This window comes from Choristoneura fumiferana, chromosome 29 (assembly GCF_025370935.1).
Source record: "Choristoneura fumiferana chromosome 29, NRCan_CFum_1, whole genome shotgun sequence".
Taxonomy (NCBI): Eukaryota; Metazoa; Arthropoda; class Insecta; order Lepidoptera; family Tortricidae; genus Choristoneura; species Choristoneura fumiferana.
This window is the reverse complement of record NC_133500.1, coordinates 5,142,169-5,160,464: the sequence shown is the minus strand read 5'-3', so window position 1 is coordinate 5,160,464 and position 18,296 is coordinate 5,142,169. Positions and strand designations below refer to the sequence as shown.

Below are 18,296 nucleotides of genomic sequence, written 5' to 3'. Positions count from 1 at the left end.
TGGCTGCTAGATTAAAATTCATAATCAATAACCAACGAAAACTTGAGAACCCCCGACTTTGTCAATTCAAAGTTCAATATCTCAAAAACGGCTGAACCGATTTCTTGGATATGAAACATATATCCAAGAACCATCACTATAAAGCCGGATTTCAAATAAAAAAACCGCATTCAACTCGGTCCACCCCCCACCGACATAACCAAGTGAATTAGATTGTTGAAGTAAATTTGGGCAGGCAAAACAAAAGATTACTCATTATGATTTTAACTTAAATATCAATACATTGATTGCAAAACGAGTACCACCTACTGACGAAGCTTTTTAGGGTTCTGGAGCCAAAATGCCAAAAACGGAACCCTCATAGTTTCGTCAAGTCCGTCTGTCTGTCTGTCTGTCCGTCCGTCCGTATGTCACAGGCATTTTACTCGAAAACTAAAAGATGTATATCAATGAAATTTGGATTACAGATGTCTTGTCAAAGCCGCTATTTAGTTTTGTAGTTAAATTACAAAAATAAATATTTATAGGGGGGGGGCACTCCATACACGTAACAGAAATTGAAAAAAAAAAACAACTCGCAACAACGTGTGGCACACAGTTCGACAGCTCTTTTGAAAAGATAGCAAGGTTACTCAAAAACTTTTTTGATCAAGTGAAGATTTCCGGAAATAATCGCTTCCTCAAGTAGCAAAAATTGTGTAAGCCGTTAGTCCAAAAAATATGAAAACGTAAAGCTTAATAAATACTTTCAATGAAAATTGGTTTCAACATGATCGAATAAACCGTTTTTGTGTTATTGCCGAAAAACTGCGCTTCTCAACAAAAGGACGTAAGTGCCGTGAAGATACGCTCTTTTTCTGGTACTAGATTTTAAGACGTTTAGAGAGTAAGTGTTTTAATTGTGTTATAACGCACATAATATTACTTGATTTTTTTCGTAATGGCTACGGAACCCTATCTTGGGCGTGTCCGACACGGTCCTGGCCGGTTTTTGTTAATTCACTGCAAAGTTTCTGTGAAATTGATTATCGGTTTTTCTTTGTATTCTGTTTTCAGTGCATTTATTCTTGCGTTTAATATCCACTGATATACATAACATTATAATAATAGGTACTGGGGTACTGGCCACGTCTGTTCGACTTGCGCTTTAGCCCGTGGCTTCCCCCGCATGGAATTCGGTTATCGCGCGCTGTTCCCTCGGGAACTGCATTTTCCGAGATAAAAAGTAGCCTATGTCACTCTCTAGCCCATAAACTATTTCTACGCCAAGAATCACGTCGATCCGTCGCTCCGTTTCGACGTGAAAGACGGACAAACATACAAACACACTTTCGCATTTATAATATTACTATGGATATATGGTATACCTTCACTTGACCGAATTTCATTTCCTCGAATTTCAAGTGCTATAATATTCAACCGCCATAATATTGTTTCTTATAAATTCATTTTCACTACTCATTGTTTACCATATTAATCAAATGACAGAATCTTGTTCCCTGCCCTTGCCCTCTTGTTCTGAGAGGAGGCCTGTGCCCAGCAGTGGGACGTATATAGGCTGGGATGATGATGATACGAGTATAAAATATAAATTTGATTGGACTGCACATTAGCAATATTTATAAGACCAATTTTACTTCTAAACCATTTCATTTCACAAAAAGTATCTATCTATCCCTTTTTATCCCAGCAAGGTTAAAACCGGAATCCTTTGTTGTCCCGCTCATACGATGTTTAGACAGAGCGGACAATAACTCCAATCACACGATCCCCCGGGATGGACCTCAAACTTTTATCCCGAACTAAAAGGCCTCAAACAAATTTAATTACGACAAGTAGTGCCGAACGGGTCTAATGCGTGTATTATGACGAATTTGACGTCGTGTTTTGTTTTAGTCTTTGGATTTGAACTAGTTGGCAGAAGTGGTTTTGCTGACGTAGAGTCTGTTGGCTTTTCGAGTACTGCTTTTTCGCAACGTAACGTTTGGCAGCCTGTTTCATTTCGCAACTTTTCATTTCGCAAACTCTAAAACTGTGAATATTTCAGGATTTATTTCAGGACCATCGTGCAGAGCAGACCCCTTTAGGTTAGGTTAGGTTAGTTTTATAAAAATCCTGATTTACAGTTTCAGAAATATTAAATAGTTGGGAAATGAAAAGTTGCGAAATGAAACAGGTTGCCAAACGTTATTCGCCGAAACATTAGCAAACCAGGCTTTTACGCTAATTCTGCAGCTAATTTGATATTATAGCGGCAGTCAAAATACATACTTTTACAAGTCACTTAAATATATTGTTAAATGTATGTGCTAATATTAATAAATAAATTAATAAAAAAAGATCTTTTAAACTGAGTAGTGGATTTAAATGCGGTGTTTCACTATCAGTCAGTTATTTTTTTATTAATTTGAGACTCAGGCGTCGTCTTCTTGTCCAACCGAGACGGGTAGATAAATATATTATTATACATATTCTAGTGACGCGCCTTGGCTTCGCGTGGGCTACCTACCGTTTTTTTTTTGGGGAAATGGAGCTGAAAAATGTGAAATGCCATTGATAAGAGACCTTTTTCAACATTCTACCCGCATTTATGATTGGTTTTTTGGAGTCTTTTTGTATTTTTTATTTCAACTCCAAATTTGTTACTTTTCTACGGGTATCCCGTGAAACCATATCGAAAATACAAACTGAGACATGCATAGTAGAAATAAGCAACCTGAGATATGTATGCATAGGAAAAATTCGTGTCTAGATTCCTGTCCAGCAGAGGTGTAGGGGTTATAGCACGCAGCACGGATTGCTGAGGACCTGGGTTCGATTCCCAGTGCTGGTCTCTTTTTCTGGTTTTTCTGTGCATCCATGTCTCAGTTTGTATTTTCGATATTCTACCCGTACGAAGCCGGGGAAGGTCGCTAGTTATATATATTATTATTTCCAACAGATAGACAGATGATTGGACAGACAGTCAGGCAATGTAGCAACAATGGTTCCGTTACGGAACTCTAAAAAGTGTAGGTGGATTTCAACTATCGAAACTGGACGTCTCGGTCAAAACGGTACCATGAAAACCCAACCCCAAATCAAAATCCAATTCCCACGCTTGAATGCAAATTTCATTAATGCCATAGAACGAATCAGGAGTGTTAACACTACAGGGTAAATTACCCCTAATCGGGGAAAACTACCCTGATACGGGGTAACTACTCGGATTGGGTTATATAGGTGATTTATAGCTGTTTGGGTAATTTTACGGACACGCTCTGAATAACGAAGTGTTAGGGTGTTAGAATTACGTGGTTCTTATAACGAAATTTATGCCTGTATCAGCGTGGAAAGTAGCGAGATCACTAAGGCTGCGTTAACACCAGAGATGTGCGAAGATGTGTTGCGAGGGATGTGTTTTTCATGAACCAAATGCTTGATTTGCCTATCTTCGCAAAGCACAGCTCTGGTGGAAACAGCTGAGCGGAGCGAGGCGAGGTAAATGAAGCGTTTCTATTGGTTCATGAAATTAAATTTAAAAAATCAAAAACCTGACTGCCTTAAAAAATACTAAAAAGAAGAAGAAGAAGAAGAGCTAGTGCTGCTGCATAAGTAGCGTAGTAGACATAAGCAACCTGAGATATGTATGCATAGAAAAAAACCGTGTCAAGATTCCAGTCAAGCAGTGGTGTAGGGGTTATAGCACGCAGCACGGATTGCTGAGGTCCTGGGTTCGATTTCCAGTGCTGGTCTCTTTTTCTGGTTTTTCTGTGCATCCATGTCTCAGTTTATATTTTCGATATGGTTTCACGGGATACCTGTAAAAGTAACAAATTTGGAGTTGAAATAAAAAATACAAAAAGAGTCCAAAAAACCAATCATAAAAAGAAGAAAACAAGTCAGGGCTACAAGTCGGGACCTATTAGGTAAGCCTTTTTGAGCGTCACGATTTGAATGGGTCCCGACTGTTGAACTTTAAGTTAGCTACTTAACAAAGTTCTAGCCCTCTAGGCTTGTTTTCATCTTTTTAGTATTTTTTAAGGCAGACGGATTTTTTGATTTTTTAAATTTATTGTTTTATTTCACACTTTTCTGTGAAAATGGTATATTAAAACGGTTATAGCCCATATATTTTTAGCATGGGTTAATGAGTTCACGGGAAGTACCCTGTAGGTTTTGATTCCCTTGCGAGTGTCGAAAATTTTCAGCATAAACGGCCGTATCTTTTGATTGCGTTAGCTTAGAAGTTTGATTTTTTCACAGCTCCAAGGGACAGTAGACTTGAGTATTTGATATGAATTTCACCTTGATACCTCCACGGGTTCCTGAGAAAAAGGGTCTTGCCAGACAGACAGACAGACAGACAGACGGACAAAAAGTTATCCTATAAGGGTTCCGTTTTTTCCTTTCGAGGTACGGAACCCTAAAAAAATAGCAGAAATTCCCTTAGCATTGTACTCGTACCGTAACCGGTTCAAACCGCTTTTCGCCGGCACAGTCCGGTTCGACCCGGTAATCCGGATTAAGATTGCACCAACATTGAAATATCGCAGTATTTACAGGTGCCCGGATAAGTGGCAACACTGGCTAAAAAAGTGAATGTTTTTAAAGCAAATAGCGGACACTGGCTGAATTAAAAAGTTTTTCTTGCTTTTTTAGTGGATAGTGTTGAGTAACGTATTATTAGTGTTCTTTGAAAGGATTATACAGAAATCTAGTTCATGTCGTACCTCTCGTAATCATTATCATCATTTTTTATAAGCTTTTATTTATCGTTACCTGTAAATAGTATGTATATGTATGTCCCAGAAATTCGTAAACCATTTTAAACCTCACATTCAAGCAATAAACGTTTTATTCATTCATTCATTCAACCCCCAACGCAAAAAGAGGGGTGTTATAAGTTTGACCACTATGTGTGTCTGTCTGTGGCACCATAGCTTTTAAGCGGGTGGACCGATTTGAATGCGGTTTATTTTTTGTGAAAGCCAGTTTTCCAGCGACGGTTTTTAGACGCGTTTTATCAAAATCGGTTCAGCGGTTTATGAGATATTGAACTTTGAAGTGACAAAGTCGGGAGTATTCCAACTTTTTGTCGGTTAGGTTATTCAACCAATTCTAGGTAGGTATTCGATTGAGAGAACAGATAACCGTTGGGGGAGAAAAGTCGTCGAGTGGCGACCACGAACCGGAAGACGAAGCGTTGGCAGGCCTCCCACCAGGTGGACTGACGACATCGTGAGAGTGGCGGGAAACCGGTGGATGCAAGTGGCGAGTTGTCGTTCATTGTGGCGTTCTAAGAGGAGGCCTTTGTCCAGCAGTGGACGTCTTCCGGCTGATGATGATGAATGATGATGATGATGATGATTCGATTGAGCTGATATTTGGTATACTTGTTTAAATCCGATGACAATACAATCTGGTAGCGAAATTGTGATGGTCCGTTCAGGATCTAACTAGTTTTTATATTGCTTTGCGAAATTTTGACATGCGTTATTTATTACAAAGCCTGCCACAGACCATCCCATTTTTTCCCCATTAAATTTAAGTGTGTTTTAAGAAAAACGTAAAAAAATAAGTGTATCTAATGAACGATGTAAATAAAATTACATAGAGACGTAACAATGTAAAAGAAATAACAATTAATCCAATTCGCCATACAGTTGAATTCCCATAAAAAAACTGGCAGCGGCCCAGCATTTGAGCACCACTGATCAATCACCAGTCAGGGGCTATCAATCTTTTCCTGCTTCGTTTTTTACCTTAAAAAACGGATTTACATACTGGCAGTCGAAAGTCCAAAAGATTCTAAACGACATGTTTTTTGTGAAGGAGAAATGATAGTAATTTCATGGCGGTTAGGTAATTTTTCTAATCGACTTCTATTGTCGCTTAGGTACTTTTGGCTTTCAGTCGACCATATGTATTAAATTGAATATGGGTATTGTATAATGGACTTTGTGAGCTTTGACGTAAAGCTGCTCAAAAAAAGAATAGGGTAATTAATTTAAAGATGCGTTGAGTTTACGTTTTTTCGGCAATTGTGTTGAAAATGAATAAAAATGAATTGAAGCAATTTAAAATTAAACGTGTTTGAATTGAATGCGCATTAATTCACCTTTTTTTTGGTCGCAAGAGAATAGTCGCATGAAAAAGAAATAAATGTTTAAACATTGACACATGTTACATTGTCATTTTTAATTGAAAATACAAACTGAAACATAGATGCACAGAAAAACAGAAAAATAAGACCATCACTGGGAATCGAACCCAGGTCCTCGGTAATCCGTACCGCGTGCTATACCGCTACACCACTGATGGTCAACGGTACCGACACGAATTTCCCTATGCACCTCATATCTCAGCTTGTTTCTTACTTAGTCACTTAAGCAGCGACGCTAGCGACGCTTAGGCGGCATAGATGTCGCTAGCGTCGCTGCTTAAGTGACTAAGTAAGAAACACAAGCTGAGATATGAGGTGCATAGGGAAATTCGTGTCAGTACCGTTGACCATCAGTGGTGTAGCGGTATAGCACGCGGTACGGATTACCGAGGACCTGGGTTCGATTTCTTATTTTTCCGTTTTTTCTGTGCATCTATATTCAGTTTGTATTTTTCAATTTCGGTTTACGGGATGACCGTAAAAGTAAAAATTTGGAATTGAAATAAAAAAATACAAAAAGATTTCAAAAAACCAATCTTAATTTTTAATTGATATTAATTGTTTCAGTGGTTGTGTTGATTCACCAAATCAGTTTCCAAAATCTTTACTAAGATAGTTTAAAAGAATATTTGTTACTAACAAATTTTGTGATCCCCTTTTGACATCTATGGGCGTTAAATGCCTGATAATATATTTTTTTTTTAAGTTTCCAATGTATTTTTGTGACATGTGTGTATTAATGAAAGTCATTAATTTGAACAGCTTAATAACACCATGTATTCACAACTTTTTAAACTAAGACTGATTTTCTTGATAAATTTGTCAAATAAACTGCAAATACAATACTCAACGCTCCATCTTTTTTATTCGACTGGATGGCAAACGAGCAAGTGGGTCTCCTGATGGTAAGAGATCACCCCGCCCATAAACATCTGCAACACCAGGGGTATTGTAGATGCGTTGCCAACCTAGAGATCTAAGATGGGATACCTCAAGTGCCAGTCATTTCACCGGCTGTCTTACTCTCCACGCCGAAACACAACAGTGCAAGCACTGCTGCTTCACGGCAGGATTAGCGAGCAAGATGGTGGTAGCAATCCGGGCGGACCTTGCACAAGGTCCTACCACCTGCAAAAAAATATATATATTATGTTATGTATTTTTTTAACTATTACTAATTTTATTAATATTACTTTTGAAGACTTCAATATAAATTCTTGTCACTTGACATTTACGTAAATTATAAAGTAATATTAGATTGAATGAACAAATAAACTAAACTTTTATCTTTGTTGCAGCAACCCGCACTACGCCGGACAACGCCACTGTGCGTCACGACCTGGCGCTTACGATATCGCGCGCCGAGCTGGGCGGGGAGCTGAAATGTACCGTAAACTCCGACGCGTTGGAGAATAAGCCTATCGTTAAGAGGGTGAAGTTAGATGTTAGAGGTGAGTGTTAAAGAACTTTTTTTTAAGGAAAGTTGTATATTTTTTTGCAAATCTGCCCAAAAAATGCATTCATTTAATGTTTATTTTTAGGATGTAACTTATCATCCCAGCCTATTTACGTTCCACTGCTGCGCACAGGCCTCCTCTCAGAATGAGAGGGCTTGGGCCGTAGTTTTCACGCGGGCCCAGTGCGGATCGGGAACTTCACACACAGGTGCGTGCAGGTTTCCTCACGATATTTTCCTTCACTAATTTCGTGGTAAATTTCAAATGTAATTTCGCACATGAATTTCGAAAAACTCAGAGGTGCGGGCAAGGGGTTTCAACCCACGAACCTCTGCTTGATAGGCGATAGGTCAAACCACTAGGCCACCGCGGCTTACGGATTAAGGATGTACCTAAATATGTAATTATAATTCATTGACATCATAATTGTCTGTTATACCATAATTATCTAGTTACTATGATTGCTAGTGAATTCGAAGCAAAAAATCAAATTAAAATGAAACTTATAAAAAAAATACATTTTGGTATAGTAGTTCTACCGCTAGGTACAGACTTCTACTCAGATTAAGACGGTTTGGGAAATATTACCATTACTAGCCCTATTTGCCTATGGACTTTAACACAACACTGAATTGATTGGAAGTGCACGAAGGTTTCCTCACGATGCTTTTCTCCGCTAGAAAAATCCATAGTCAAGTATTAGGTATTTTGCACATTAACCCCATGTTTCACAATCCATTGATAAAATTTATTTGACGGATAAATGTGATGCCGTCTCTGTTTGTTTTGTTCGAACAGACGGACACGGCATCACATTTATCCGTCAGTTAAAATTAATCAATGGGTTGTGTAGGACGTCCTGTGGCACGGTGGACGGACGAACTTAAGAGGGTCGCTGGCGGCGGATGGTTGCGAGGGGCTGAAGACAGCGTTGTGGCGCGCCATGGAAAAGACCTATGTCCAGCAGTGGACTGCTGTAGGCTGATGATGATGACCATGAATGGGTGCTGAAACAGTCCCTAAGTCCGCAAACTCAGTAGTGTCCCAGTTTAAACCTACAGACTTCTTCTGCTCTAGAAGCTGCAGCTCCACTTCGCAACGGTATTTAACCTTTTCGCCGCCACGTCAAATACAAAAGACATCATCCATACACCAGGCTTCCATATTGCAATGCCTAAAATTGAATTTTAATACAATTAAACGAAGGTTGCTTTTGCATTGAAGTAATGGACGTATATATAGGTCGTTGGCGTGGAACCTGCGGTGCGGACTGGCGCCGAAAAGGTTAAAAATCCTGCAAGAACATCGCAATGGACAACGCCGAAATCTCAACCTCACTAAACTCAACTAATCTCACAACTAACAACTCTCAAACGCACGAACTAGTTCCCCAATAAGTACTAGCACAATAAAAGGAGTTTTTCCTTATCCAGCTCTGTAATTACTATCATTAATAACCCGGTATCTTGCTTAATGAAAATTTATACGCTCGCAAAATTAAAGTGGAAAAAGTCGATGTAAAGGGGCAGTTGGCTTAAGGTGTCTTGAGGATTCGCTTTATTGTATTATTAATAGCGACTTCGCTAATTATATTTGTGATGCGGGTCGGACTTTTGTATTTCACATTGTCATATTTGAGACGGTTTTGAAAGAAATTTTGGTAGAGAGTATGCGGTAGTCGTGACGTTTACGGCACGTCACTGCGATTCCGCACCGTCTGCGTGTTTTGAACAGCGGTGTGGTCGCGGCCTTGTATGACATTTGTGTGTAAATATTTTATCCGTTCTTTAACTAACTTAGTAATGAGAAAACAAACAAACTTAATAATCAGAGATACATAACATGTTCAAAAATACATGTTCAAATAGCTCATGTTTAAGAAGAATAAATAAAGTGAGTAGGTAAATAGGTAGGTATTTAGGGAGTTACAGTGACAAATTAAAACGTTTGCTTTGGTTTGTTAGTCTAGCATCTGGTAGAATGGTGAACGGTTGTGTTGCTCTGAAGATGAACTCTGGTTGAGTCCGAAACTCGTCAATGTACGTAGTGGTGACAGATGGCTTTGTGTGATTTGTGTGTGTTTTTACAGTGTGGAGGTGGACAACTGCATGAACACACATTTCTTGCATAAACGTAGCCATCAGTTTGCTAGTAAAGTAAAAAACTTTACGCCACTCTACCCTTAACCGTTTAATCTGAGACGTATAACCCAAGCAGATAATAAAAGCAATGGAGTGCAAATAATTACATTTTATTTTCACGAACACTGCAACAAATTGGACCCTTCCTTTAGAATTATAATTTCCACTCTTCCTGCCAAAGTCTCCGTATGGAGCCAGGTTTTAATACAACCCTCAACACTGAGCACTTGACTTACTTAGGCTTCACTTTGCGAAAGAATTTACTTTATGATTGCTGATATTTTTTTCCTTTGTACTCTGTTTCTTTTGTTCTTGTATTTTTGTGATAATTATTTTGTCACAATTAATTCTGTTTTATCTCACGGAAAGGAGTTGTTTATTCGTTTTTTTTGTGCTTGCTGATTATTCTGTAATCGTAGTGTTTTCGGAACAGTTGAGATAGCAATACGTAATCATTTTTTTTATTAATAACATCGTTATGTATGTTATAGGTACCATTAGGTACATAATTAAGATTTGAACACTTTTTTTACACTTTGCTATAAGCCTATGGTTGATGCTGTGCTAGGTGTGACACAGCAAGTAAAAGATCCGAACTTGAAAAAATCTGCACCGGTCTGATAATTTAATGAAATGCATTTTATGATAAATTTAGTATATTAAAAAATATATTAAAAATGGTTTTGCTAAAAAAATCCTGGAGAGGCTATTTTTTTTCTTTTAAATTAATTTAAAAGAAAAAAAGACAACTCTATATCAACGTGTTCACAATGAAACAACGATATCGTTGATATACATTTTTTTCCGCCCGGATTGCTACCACCTTCTTGCTCGCTAATCCTGCCGTGAAGCAGCAGTGCTTGCACTGTTGTGTTTCGGCGTGGAGAGCAAGACAGCCGGTGAAATTACTAGCACTTGAGGTATCCCATCTTAGGCCTCTAGGTTGGCAACGCATCTGAAGTACCCCTGGTATTGCAGATGTTTATGAGCGATGGTGATCACTTACCATCAGGAGACCCACTTGCTCGTTTGCCATCCAGTCGAATAAAAAAATACTTTAAGTCGATATAAAATTTTCTTATTATCGCGATGATGCAACAAAAATTTATTAAAAATATTTTTTAATAATTAAAAATAGCCTGTCCAGGATATTTTTGCAAACCCATTTCTTATTTATTTTCTAATATACAAAATTGATTATAAAATACATTTTATTCTATTATCAGACCGGTGCAAATTTTTTCAAGTTCGGATCTTAGACCAATGGTGGGTGATGAATTTAACGCGGTAAAAAAAACACAATACGGTATTTGACAACTCCTGATTTTGCCATATCTTAATATTATTATGAAATTATAGATATACAGATAGTGTTTAGCGAAGAGAAAATTTAAATCGGTTGAAAATTGGATTTATAGTGATTTTTTGAAAAATCTATACACCTGTCTCTTTCTCAAACGCTTTTCTCTATGCAGCAAGTATAGCGGTAGTGGCGTGTAACGTCACATGCCAGTATGTCTTTCTCTGTCTAATCTTGAATTTCAAACCTTTATAACTGTTATTTGTAAAGGTAGCTTAAAAATTGTTTTTCTATTCGATAACAGGCATTGTGTAGTTTTAATTTATAAAACATATACAAAATAGTCAAATACCGTATTTCAAGTTACTTAAAGGTCAAAGTCGGGACTCATTATTACTGAGTATTTAAAGATGAGGCCGTATTGTCTAACGTGCTTGCTTTCGCAATCGTATTCTCCATCTCTTTCTACCCTCGTCTTATGCCGTGTGACAGAAATAAGTGGTAAAAATGATTGTGATTCCGTGTGTGAATAAGGCCTAAGGTCACGATTTTAAAATGGGTCTTGGCTGTTGAACTTCATACTTACAGTTCTGGACCAAAATACAAATAAATAAAATAAATATCATGGGTCCCTTGACAACAATTGACCTAGTCTTAAACTAAGCAAAGCTTGTACTATGGGTACTACGCAACGGATAAACATACTTATATAGATAAATACATACTTAAATAAAAGAAAAAAGAAAGAAAGAAGAAAGAAGACATTTATTCACTTACACAGAAGACACACATATACAGCAAATAAAAAATTACAGAAAAACACATGAAAACATTAAATACAATATATACAATGTTGTGTGTCCCCGCGAAAGTGAAACGGTCGCTGACTCAGCATTATGCTGAAGCGTTAAACGCCTGCAGCGCTGATTTTCTGCCAGAACCGTCTGTGACTCACGGAACGATACACAAATATAATAAATAAATAAACCACTTATCTATACATACACAAATAAACTAAATACATATTATACATCCAAGACTTGAGAATAAACAAATATTTTGTTTATATCTAAAAACTTATTTTCTCCGTTTTAGATTTTAAATAAAAAAATGTTCAGGTATTTTAGGTAAAAATTACATACAAAAAATATATTATAAATACAAAGTATTCGGCATATTGCGCGTACTAGGGGCCACACATCATGGGTTAGTTATATGCTATTGCCTAATATGTTATTGTTGTTTTTAAGGCAGTCGGGTTTTTTTTTTATTAATTTAGGATACTTATTCGCCCTCTCTCAATAGCATTATAAAGCCGAATCGATTCATAAACTCTAACACTCAATGTTTGCCAGCTCATCCAATTAATGTAAATAACGATCCGTCCCTCCTAAAGCCCTTGACTTGGCCAGGGTTACGCTAAGACAGTAATAATCGAGGATTAGCGTTCACTAAGATTGTTTCCGGAAAGTTAATCGGTTTCATTTTTTACCCCTTTATCCGGTTACAAGGCGAACAAAAGTAAACTTTTAATATAAAAATAAATGCGGATTGGGAACTTCACAGACGCCATTGAATTGCTTCGCAGGTTTGTACAGGTTTACTCGAGATGTTTTCCGGGTTAGGGTTCATTAAAACAAAACTACATAATGCCTTATTAATTAATTAGACTAAATTTCAAATGGCAATGATCCCATAATGCCTAAATATCAAATTGACGTTTTATTAAAATGAACGAAAGTCATAATGACTCTGACCGAAAACGTCCGAATCCCGAAATGACTAAATATTGATATGTCCATTTCCTTCAAACACCGGAAAGGCAAAATGTCACAGTCTCAAAATACTACCTTAATTTTTTTACAAGCTTTTATCTAGTTTAACTATCATGTCATAAAAGTATAACCTTTTAATATTTAGGTATTTTAGGATTTGGTTGTTTTGCGATGAAGGTGTTGTGATGTTTAGTTATTATGAGACAATAACATTTTAAAATTCAGTCGTATTAAAATAAAAAAAAACGTAAAAAAAAGGATAACAAACTATCTCCATACAAAATAGGTATTGCTCGTAAAATTCATCTTCAAATAATGCGATAAAGGCACAAAACTAACGCGAATAAACATACTCACTTTCGCATTTATAAACATTAATACAGGATTAAAAAAAAATATTAAAGTAAGTACTAGTTTGGGCTCAAATCCATTTTTTTCTTCAGCTTGAAGTATATCTAAATTAGCTTTTACAAGTCTTCTTTTTTATGGTTTCATTACCTTAAGTTTAAATATTAGTTTGCAAATAAAATAAGATGTTCAAACTTGCGCATCTAAAACTCAATTTTATACAGAAAATATAATTATGTTGAAACGACAACAGTATTCCATTGTCCTTTTAAAATAACGTTTTAACCAATTTCGCGACTGCAAAAATGTTCATAGTTTCAAAGCATGCTCAAGACTAGATACGTCAGCGAACTGTAAACATAACCCAACCCTTTGTACACAGCCGGTATCCTCGTTTAATAAACCCGAGACCGCGGATAGATTAGTTGCCGGAACTAGCATTGAAATCGAAAATTGGGCAAGTCCCGACATCAACTATCACTTTATTGGATGCTGTAGCATAAAGGGTCGAAGGGACCGATTGACAAACTATTTATTGGTTACTAGTACAGTGGGTGTGCGAGAAAATGTTATTTGAAAATGTTCAAAATTATTAAAAAAAACTTTTTTGAACATTTCAATCCCTTTTATTTCGAGAGGAGGCCTAAGCTAACTGTGAAACGTAGTAGGGTGTAGTGGTCCGGTAGATGAACATTTTGAGTTACGACACGTGTTTCGTTCTGATTTTCATTTACATTTTAGAGGGGGGGGGGGACGCTCAATTTTAATGAAAATTTGTACTTTAAAGTTGAATATTTCACAAAAATATCAATGAATCGAAAAATCGTCTTAGCAAACCCCTAATTTTAAAAGACCTATCCAACGATACCCCACACTATAGGGTTGAATGAGAAAAAAAAATCACCCCACGTCTATGGGAGGTACCCTAAAAATGTTTTTTATTTTGTATTGTACCATTTTGTCGGCATAGTTTACATATATATTCGTGCAAAATTACAGCTTTATAGCATACAGACAGACAGACAGACATGGCGAAACTATAAGGGTTCCGTTTTTGCCATTTTGGCTCCGGAACCATAAAAAAAGGTTGCAACCAAAAATAAAAAAACAACAGAAACTTATTTAACACTTAAATTATACCGCATAGAATGTCGCAGCAATCTTTTTTTAAACTCAAAATCCCTTTAATAGTTCACCAGCACTGTCATTTTCTCAAGGAGCTGACAATTCACCCCTGCCATGCTTTGTAAGGTTTAAACCATCACTTAGGCCGGGGGCAATTTGCAGCCGGTCGATAAATTGCCGAAGTATATTGCTAATAAGTGGGGGATATATCGATAGATATGAGAATAAAGTCGATAGCTTGAATACGTGGATAGTGATGTGTGGAAGGAAAGGGAACACCACCGCACCATTATTTTATTTTTATTTATTTTTATTTTATTTATTTGGGGCATCAACAGTAATACAGTACATTATAATAGGACTTAGGTACTAAACACCCCTAAGAAAGTCGTCATGATGGTTCACGTTCGTTCAAGGAAGATTCAGGGAGCAAATTTCAAATAATTTATTCAGTAAATAGGCCGCAATGGACACTTTTACACGTAATTACGTGGCATTATGCTGAGTGGGGACCTATTTAGCGTCATGTATGTCTTTATTTGTTTGTTTCTATAAACTATGGCAAGCACTAGACGGTTTTATAATAATAATAATAATGATTCATTTGCCAGAATACACAGAACCAACATAATACAAGATATTGGTGTATTTCAAGAAGGTACAGTATTCAGTCAGTCGTACGAGAACAACATGCAAATCTTAATATTTATTTTTTATAACAAAGTCAATTTCACTCAATATAAATATACGATATTACTACATTACAAAAATTTTAACAATTACAAATTAATCATAATGATAAACGGTTATGAATTATTTAGAAAAAAAATGTACCAAATTATGATTCCAAAAAATCATTAACGCTGTAAAAACATCGCTCATGCAACCATACAGTCATTTTGGACTTAAAAACATGTCCCATGAGCTGTCGTTTTTTGTCTCACTAGATGGCGCACTGTTGCGTGAGGTTTTTAAGTATGGCTTTCAAAGTCTATTATTACGGGCGTGAAAACAAAGTTTAGATTAAAATCATATTTAATACACCTTAAAACCCTACCATAAAAATATCGAACATGCCACAGTGTTGTATAGTCCCCGTTTTGTTCGGAAAAAAGGGAGGACAAAGGTTTCCGAAAGACAAAACTGTCTCAAAACACAGACATTCATTGCCCCGGAACGCATATTTGCCAAAATTAGTTTCAGATATTGCAAAGTATTCAGAAAACTGTTCTAATTATAAATAAACCCGCGTAGCTCACCCAAAAACTATGAGATTTGACATTTCGGAGACCTCACGCTACACTAGCGCCTCTAGTGGCGCATTCATACGCGATAGCCCTCATTTTTTTTACCTCCTCCGGAAGCTTATCGCTTCATAACAGTCTTTTCTAAGTAACAGCAAACTGATAAAAGGAAAAAATAGGTACAGTACGTTTTATCATCATTTTAAAACTGTTTTGGGGAAAAACATCGGGTATGGAACGCAGCACGGAATGCTGAGGACCTGGGTTCGATTCCCAGCGCTGGTCTTTAATTCCGGCTTTTCTGTGCAACCATGTCTCAGTTTGTATTTTCTTTGTATAAACTTAGAAAGTTTGAGTAACCGTTTAGAAGGAGTACCTACCTATTGAATATTTTTAGCATAAAAGTAAAAACATTTTTTTTTTATTTTTAAATATTACTTGAAATTTTTGTAATGGCTACGGAACCCTAGGCACGTCCGACACGCTCTTGGCCGGTATTTTATACATAAATAGGCTTGAATTTGACCACAATCACGATGGATGGTAAGTGAAAATGTAGACTAAGATAGAGCACGCTTGCTTAATAAATACCCATTCACCCCAGATTTGAAGACGGCCAGATTGTAGTGATCAGTGAACACAATCAAAAATATAGTCTAAATAAAACTCTTCCATGGACAGTCCCTATAAACACTGAACCCTAAAGAAACAATAAGAATCACTAACAAGAAAACTACAGCCCTTAGAAACTAACTGGAATTTCTTATCGACCGGCACGAACCATCGATAAAGTGTCCCAACACTAAAACTAATGGAGGTCCGCAGTTTTACCACCTTGCAGTATCGGGGGTCGATACGACACTACGCGATACAATGTCGAAGGGTTTGGGAATAAGCCCATTTGTCGTTCGCTTGGTATAGCAAATTTGTTGAGGTTTTGCGATTTTTAAAAATGAATTTAAACGGCGTGGTTGAGACCCTGACTATAGATTGAAGTAATGGGTTCTATTTCTGTAAAGAACAGATGTTTTACTTAATACATAACTATTTTTATGTATTGTTCAATTATTATTTTTTCCAACTAATATGCATATTTACATTATATTTTTTTCTAAAGAAATACTGTATTTATGGTACCTACCAAAAAATAAACTAAGTATGCTATTTTTCTGAGTGACATATTTATCACGCAAACAAAACTACAACAAAAACTAAACTACGAAGTAGTACTCCTTACGATTGATGAAGAACATATCCGGCTCGAAGGACCAAAGCGCTTTTTTCCGTAGATGACGCATTATAGTATATTGTATGGACTTATAAATTAGGAATGGGAAATGACGAATAATAAGGCAACGTCATCAGAGACCATTCTTGACAAATTATCAAAGAATTCAAAGTCAAAATATTTTTATTAAATTTACTCTAACAGGCACTTATGAATATTAAAATACTAGGTACTCTCCCCCCCCCATAGACTTCTTGTTGCTTCGGTTGGAAGCGGCCCACATCCAATAGTTTCCAGCTTTAAGGGGTGATAATTTCCTAACAACCTTAAGTACCTCTAGTCAAAATACCACCAACGGGACTTATCACGCTAACACACACGAGTAATATTTACCTCTACGTTTCGATCGGACGTTGTTAGTGTTGTGTGTCGGTGTGATGGCGTGACAAATAAAAATGACCAAGTGCGGGTAGTTCGGGATACGAATGCAGGTACTATTGGTGATTAAGTGCGGGTAGTTCGAAGGACTCGCGCTGCTAGGCAGACTTGACACCCCACACTTCAGTCTACTCGTGACCACGGCCACTGTAATGTAGTTGAAACGTCGAGGTAAATATTACTCGTGTGTGTTAGCGTGATAAGTCCCGTTGGTGATATTTTGACTATGAGTGAAAATCACGAAAGTTTAAAACGTTAACCTTACCTCTGTCATAATCATTCATTTAATAAAGAAAGAAATTGCACGTGCAGTTTTACCATAAACACGTGCAAGTTCATGCTATTTTCTTTCATAACAACTACATACTGGCGCGCCTATTTTTAATTACGAAAAATAATAACAGCGATCCAAATCTTTCCATTAACATTTTTCCCATCACAAGCTTTCATAAATCATAACAGGAAAATGATTCGGTTCAATTAGTGGGGCCAGTAGCGCGTATGCCCGGCCGGCCAATCAACGACCTTGTAATTGACCCGCCCACCCCATTATTTAGTCGGGTCAGAGAGTAATGCTTACAAATTGGATAGAGGCGCCACTAGCGAAGCGATAAAGCTACATTTTACACATTACTTGGAAATTTTCTCTAAGTATGTACCTACTTCGGTTTTTAGGGTTCCGAATCGTGTGTTACATCTTGTAATTCTTTCAAACTCAAACTCACAACATTTATTGACAAGAAAAACACACTACATCACAACAAAAACACAGTAAAAACATAAATAGGAGAAGAGAGGAAAATAAGAGATATTGTGCTGTAGTGTGATGCCAAAAGGACTCAGCTCAGCATGTGCCGTAGCCCTGTAACCAGAGCTGCAGCGCTGGTTTTCAGCTGAACCCCGGTGAGTGTGCACCCACGTAACCGAACGCGTAATTATTGCGGGAAAAGAAAAAAACGAATGTATCTCACAAGAGCTTTATGTTAGAAGTTGTGTGAAAATTAATTTGGCTGATCGTACATTATTTTCTTATAGCCCGCTTCTCACTTCTACCTTGAGCTAACCAAACACGCCGAACGCGATGATGGGCCGTTA

At 37.1% G+C, this 18,296-nt stretch overlaps 1 protein-coding gene across 1 annotated transcript in view; it reads left to right on the top strand.

Annotated features, from left to right (window-relative positions):
* Nucleotides 1-18,296, top strand: part of nrm (neuromusculin) — a 697,165-nt gene that overhangs the window by 565,544 nt on the left and 113,325 nt on the right. Inside the window, exon 6 of the mRNA XM_074109606.1 lies at nucleotides 7,444-7,596. Within this exon, the coding sequence (XP_073965707.1) occupies nucleotides 7,444-7,596 (153 nt within the window). The remainder of the gene's footprint in view (nucleotides 1-7,443; nucleotides 7,597-18,296) is intronic.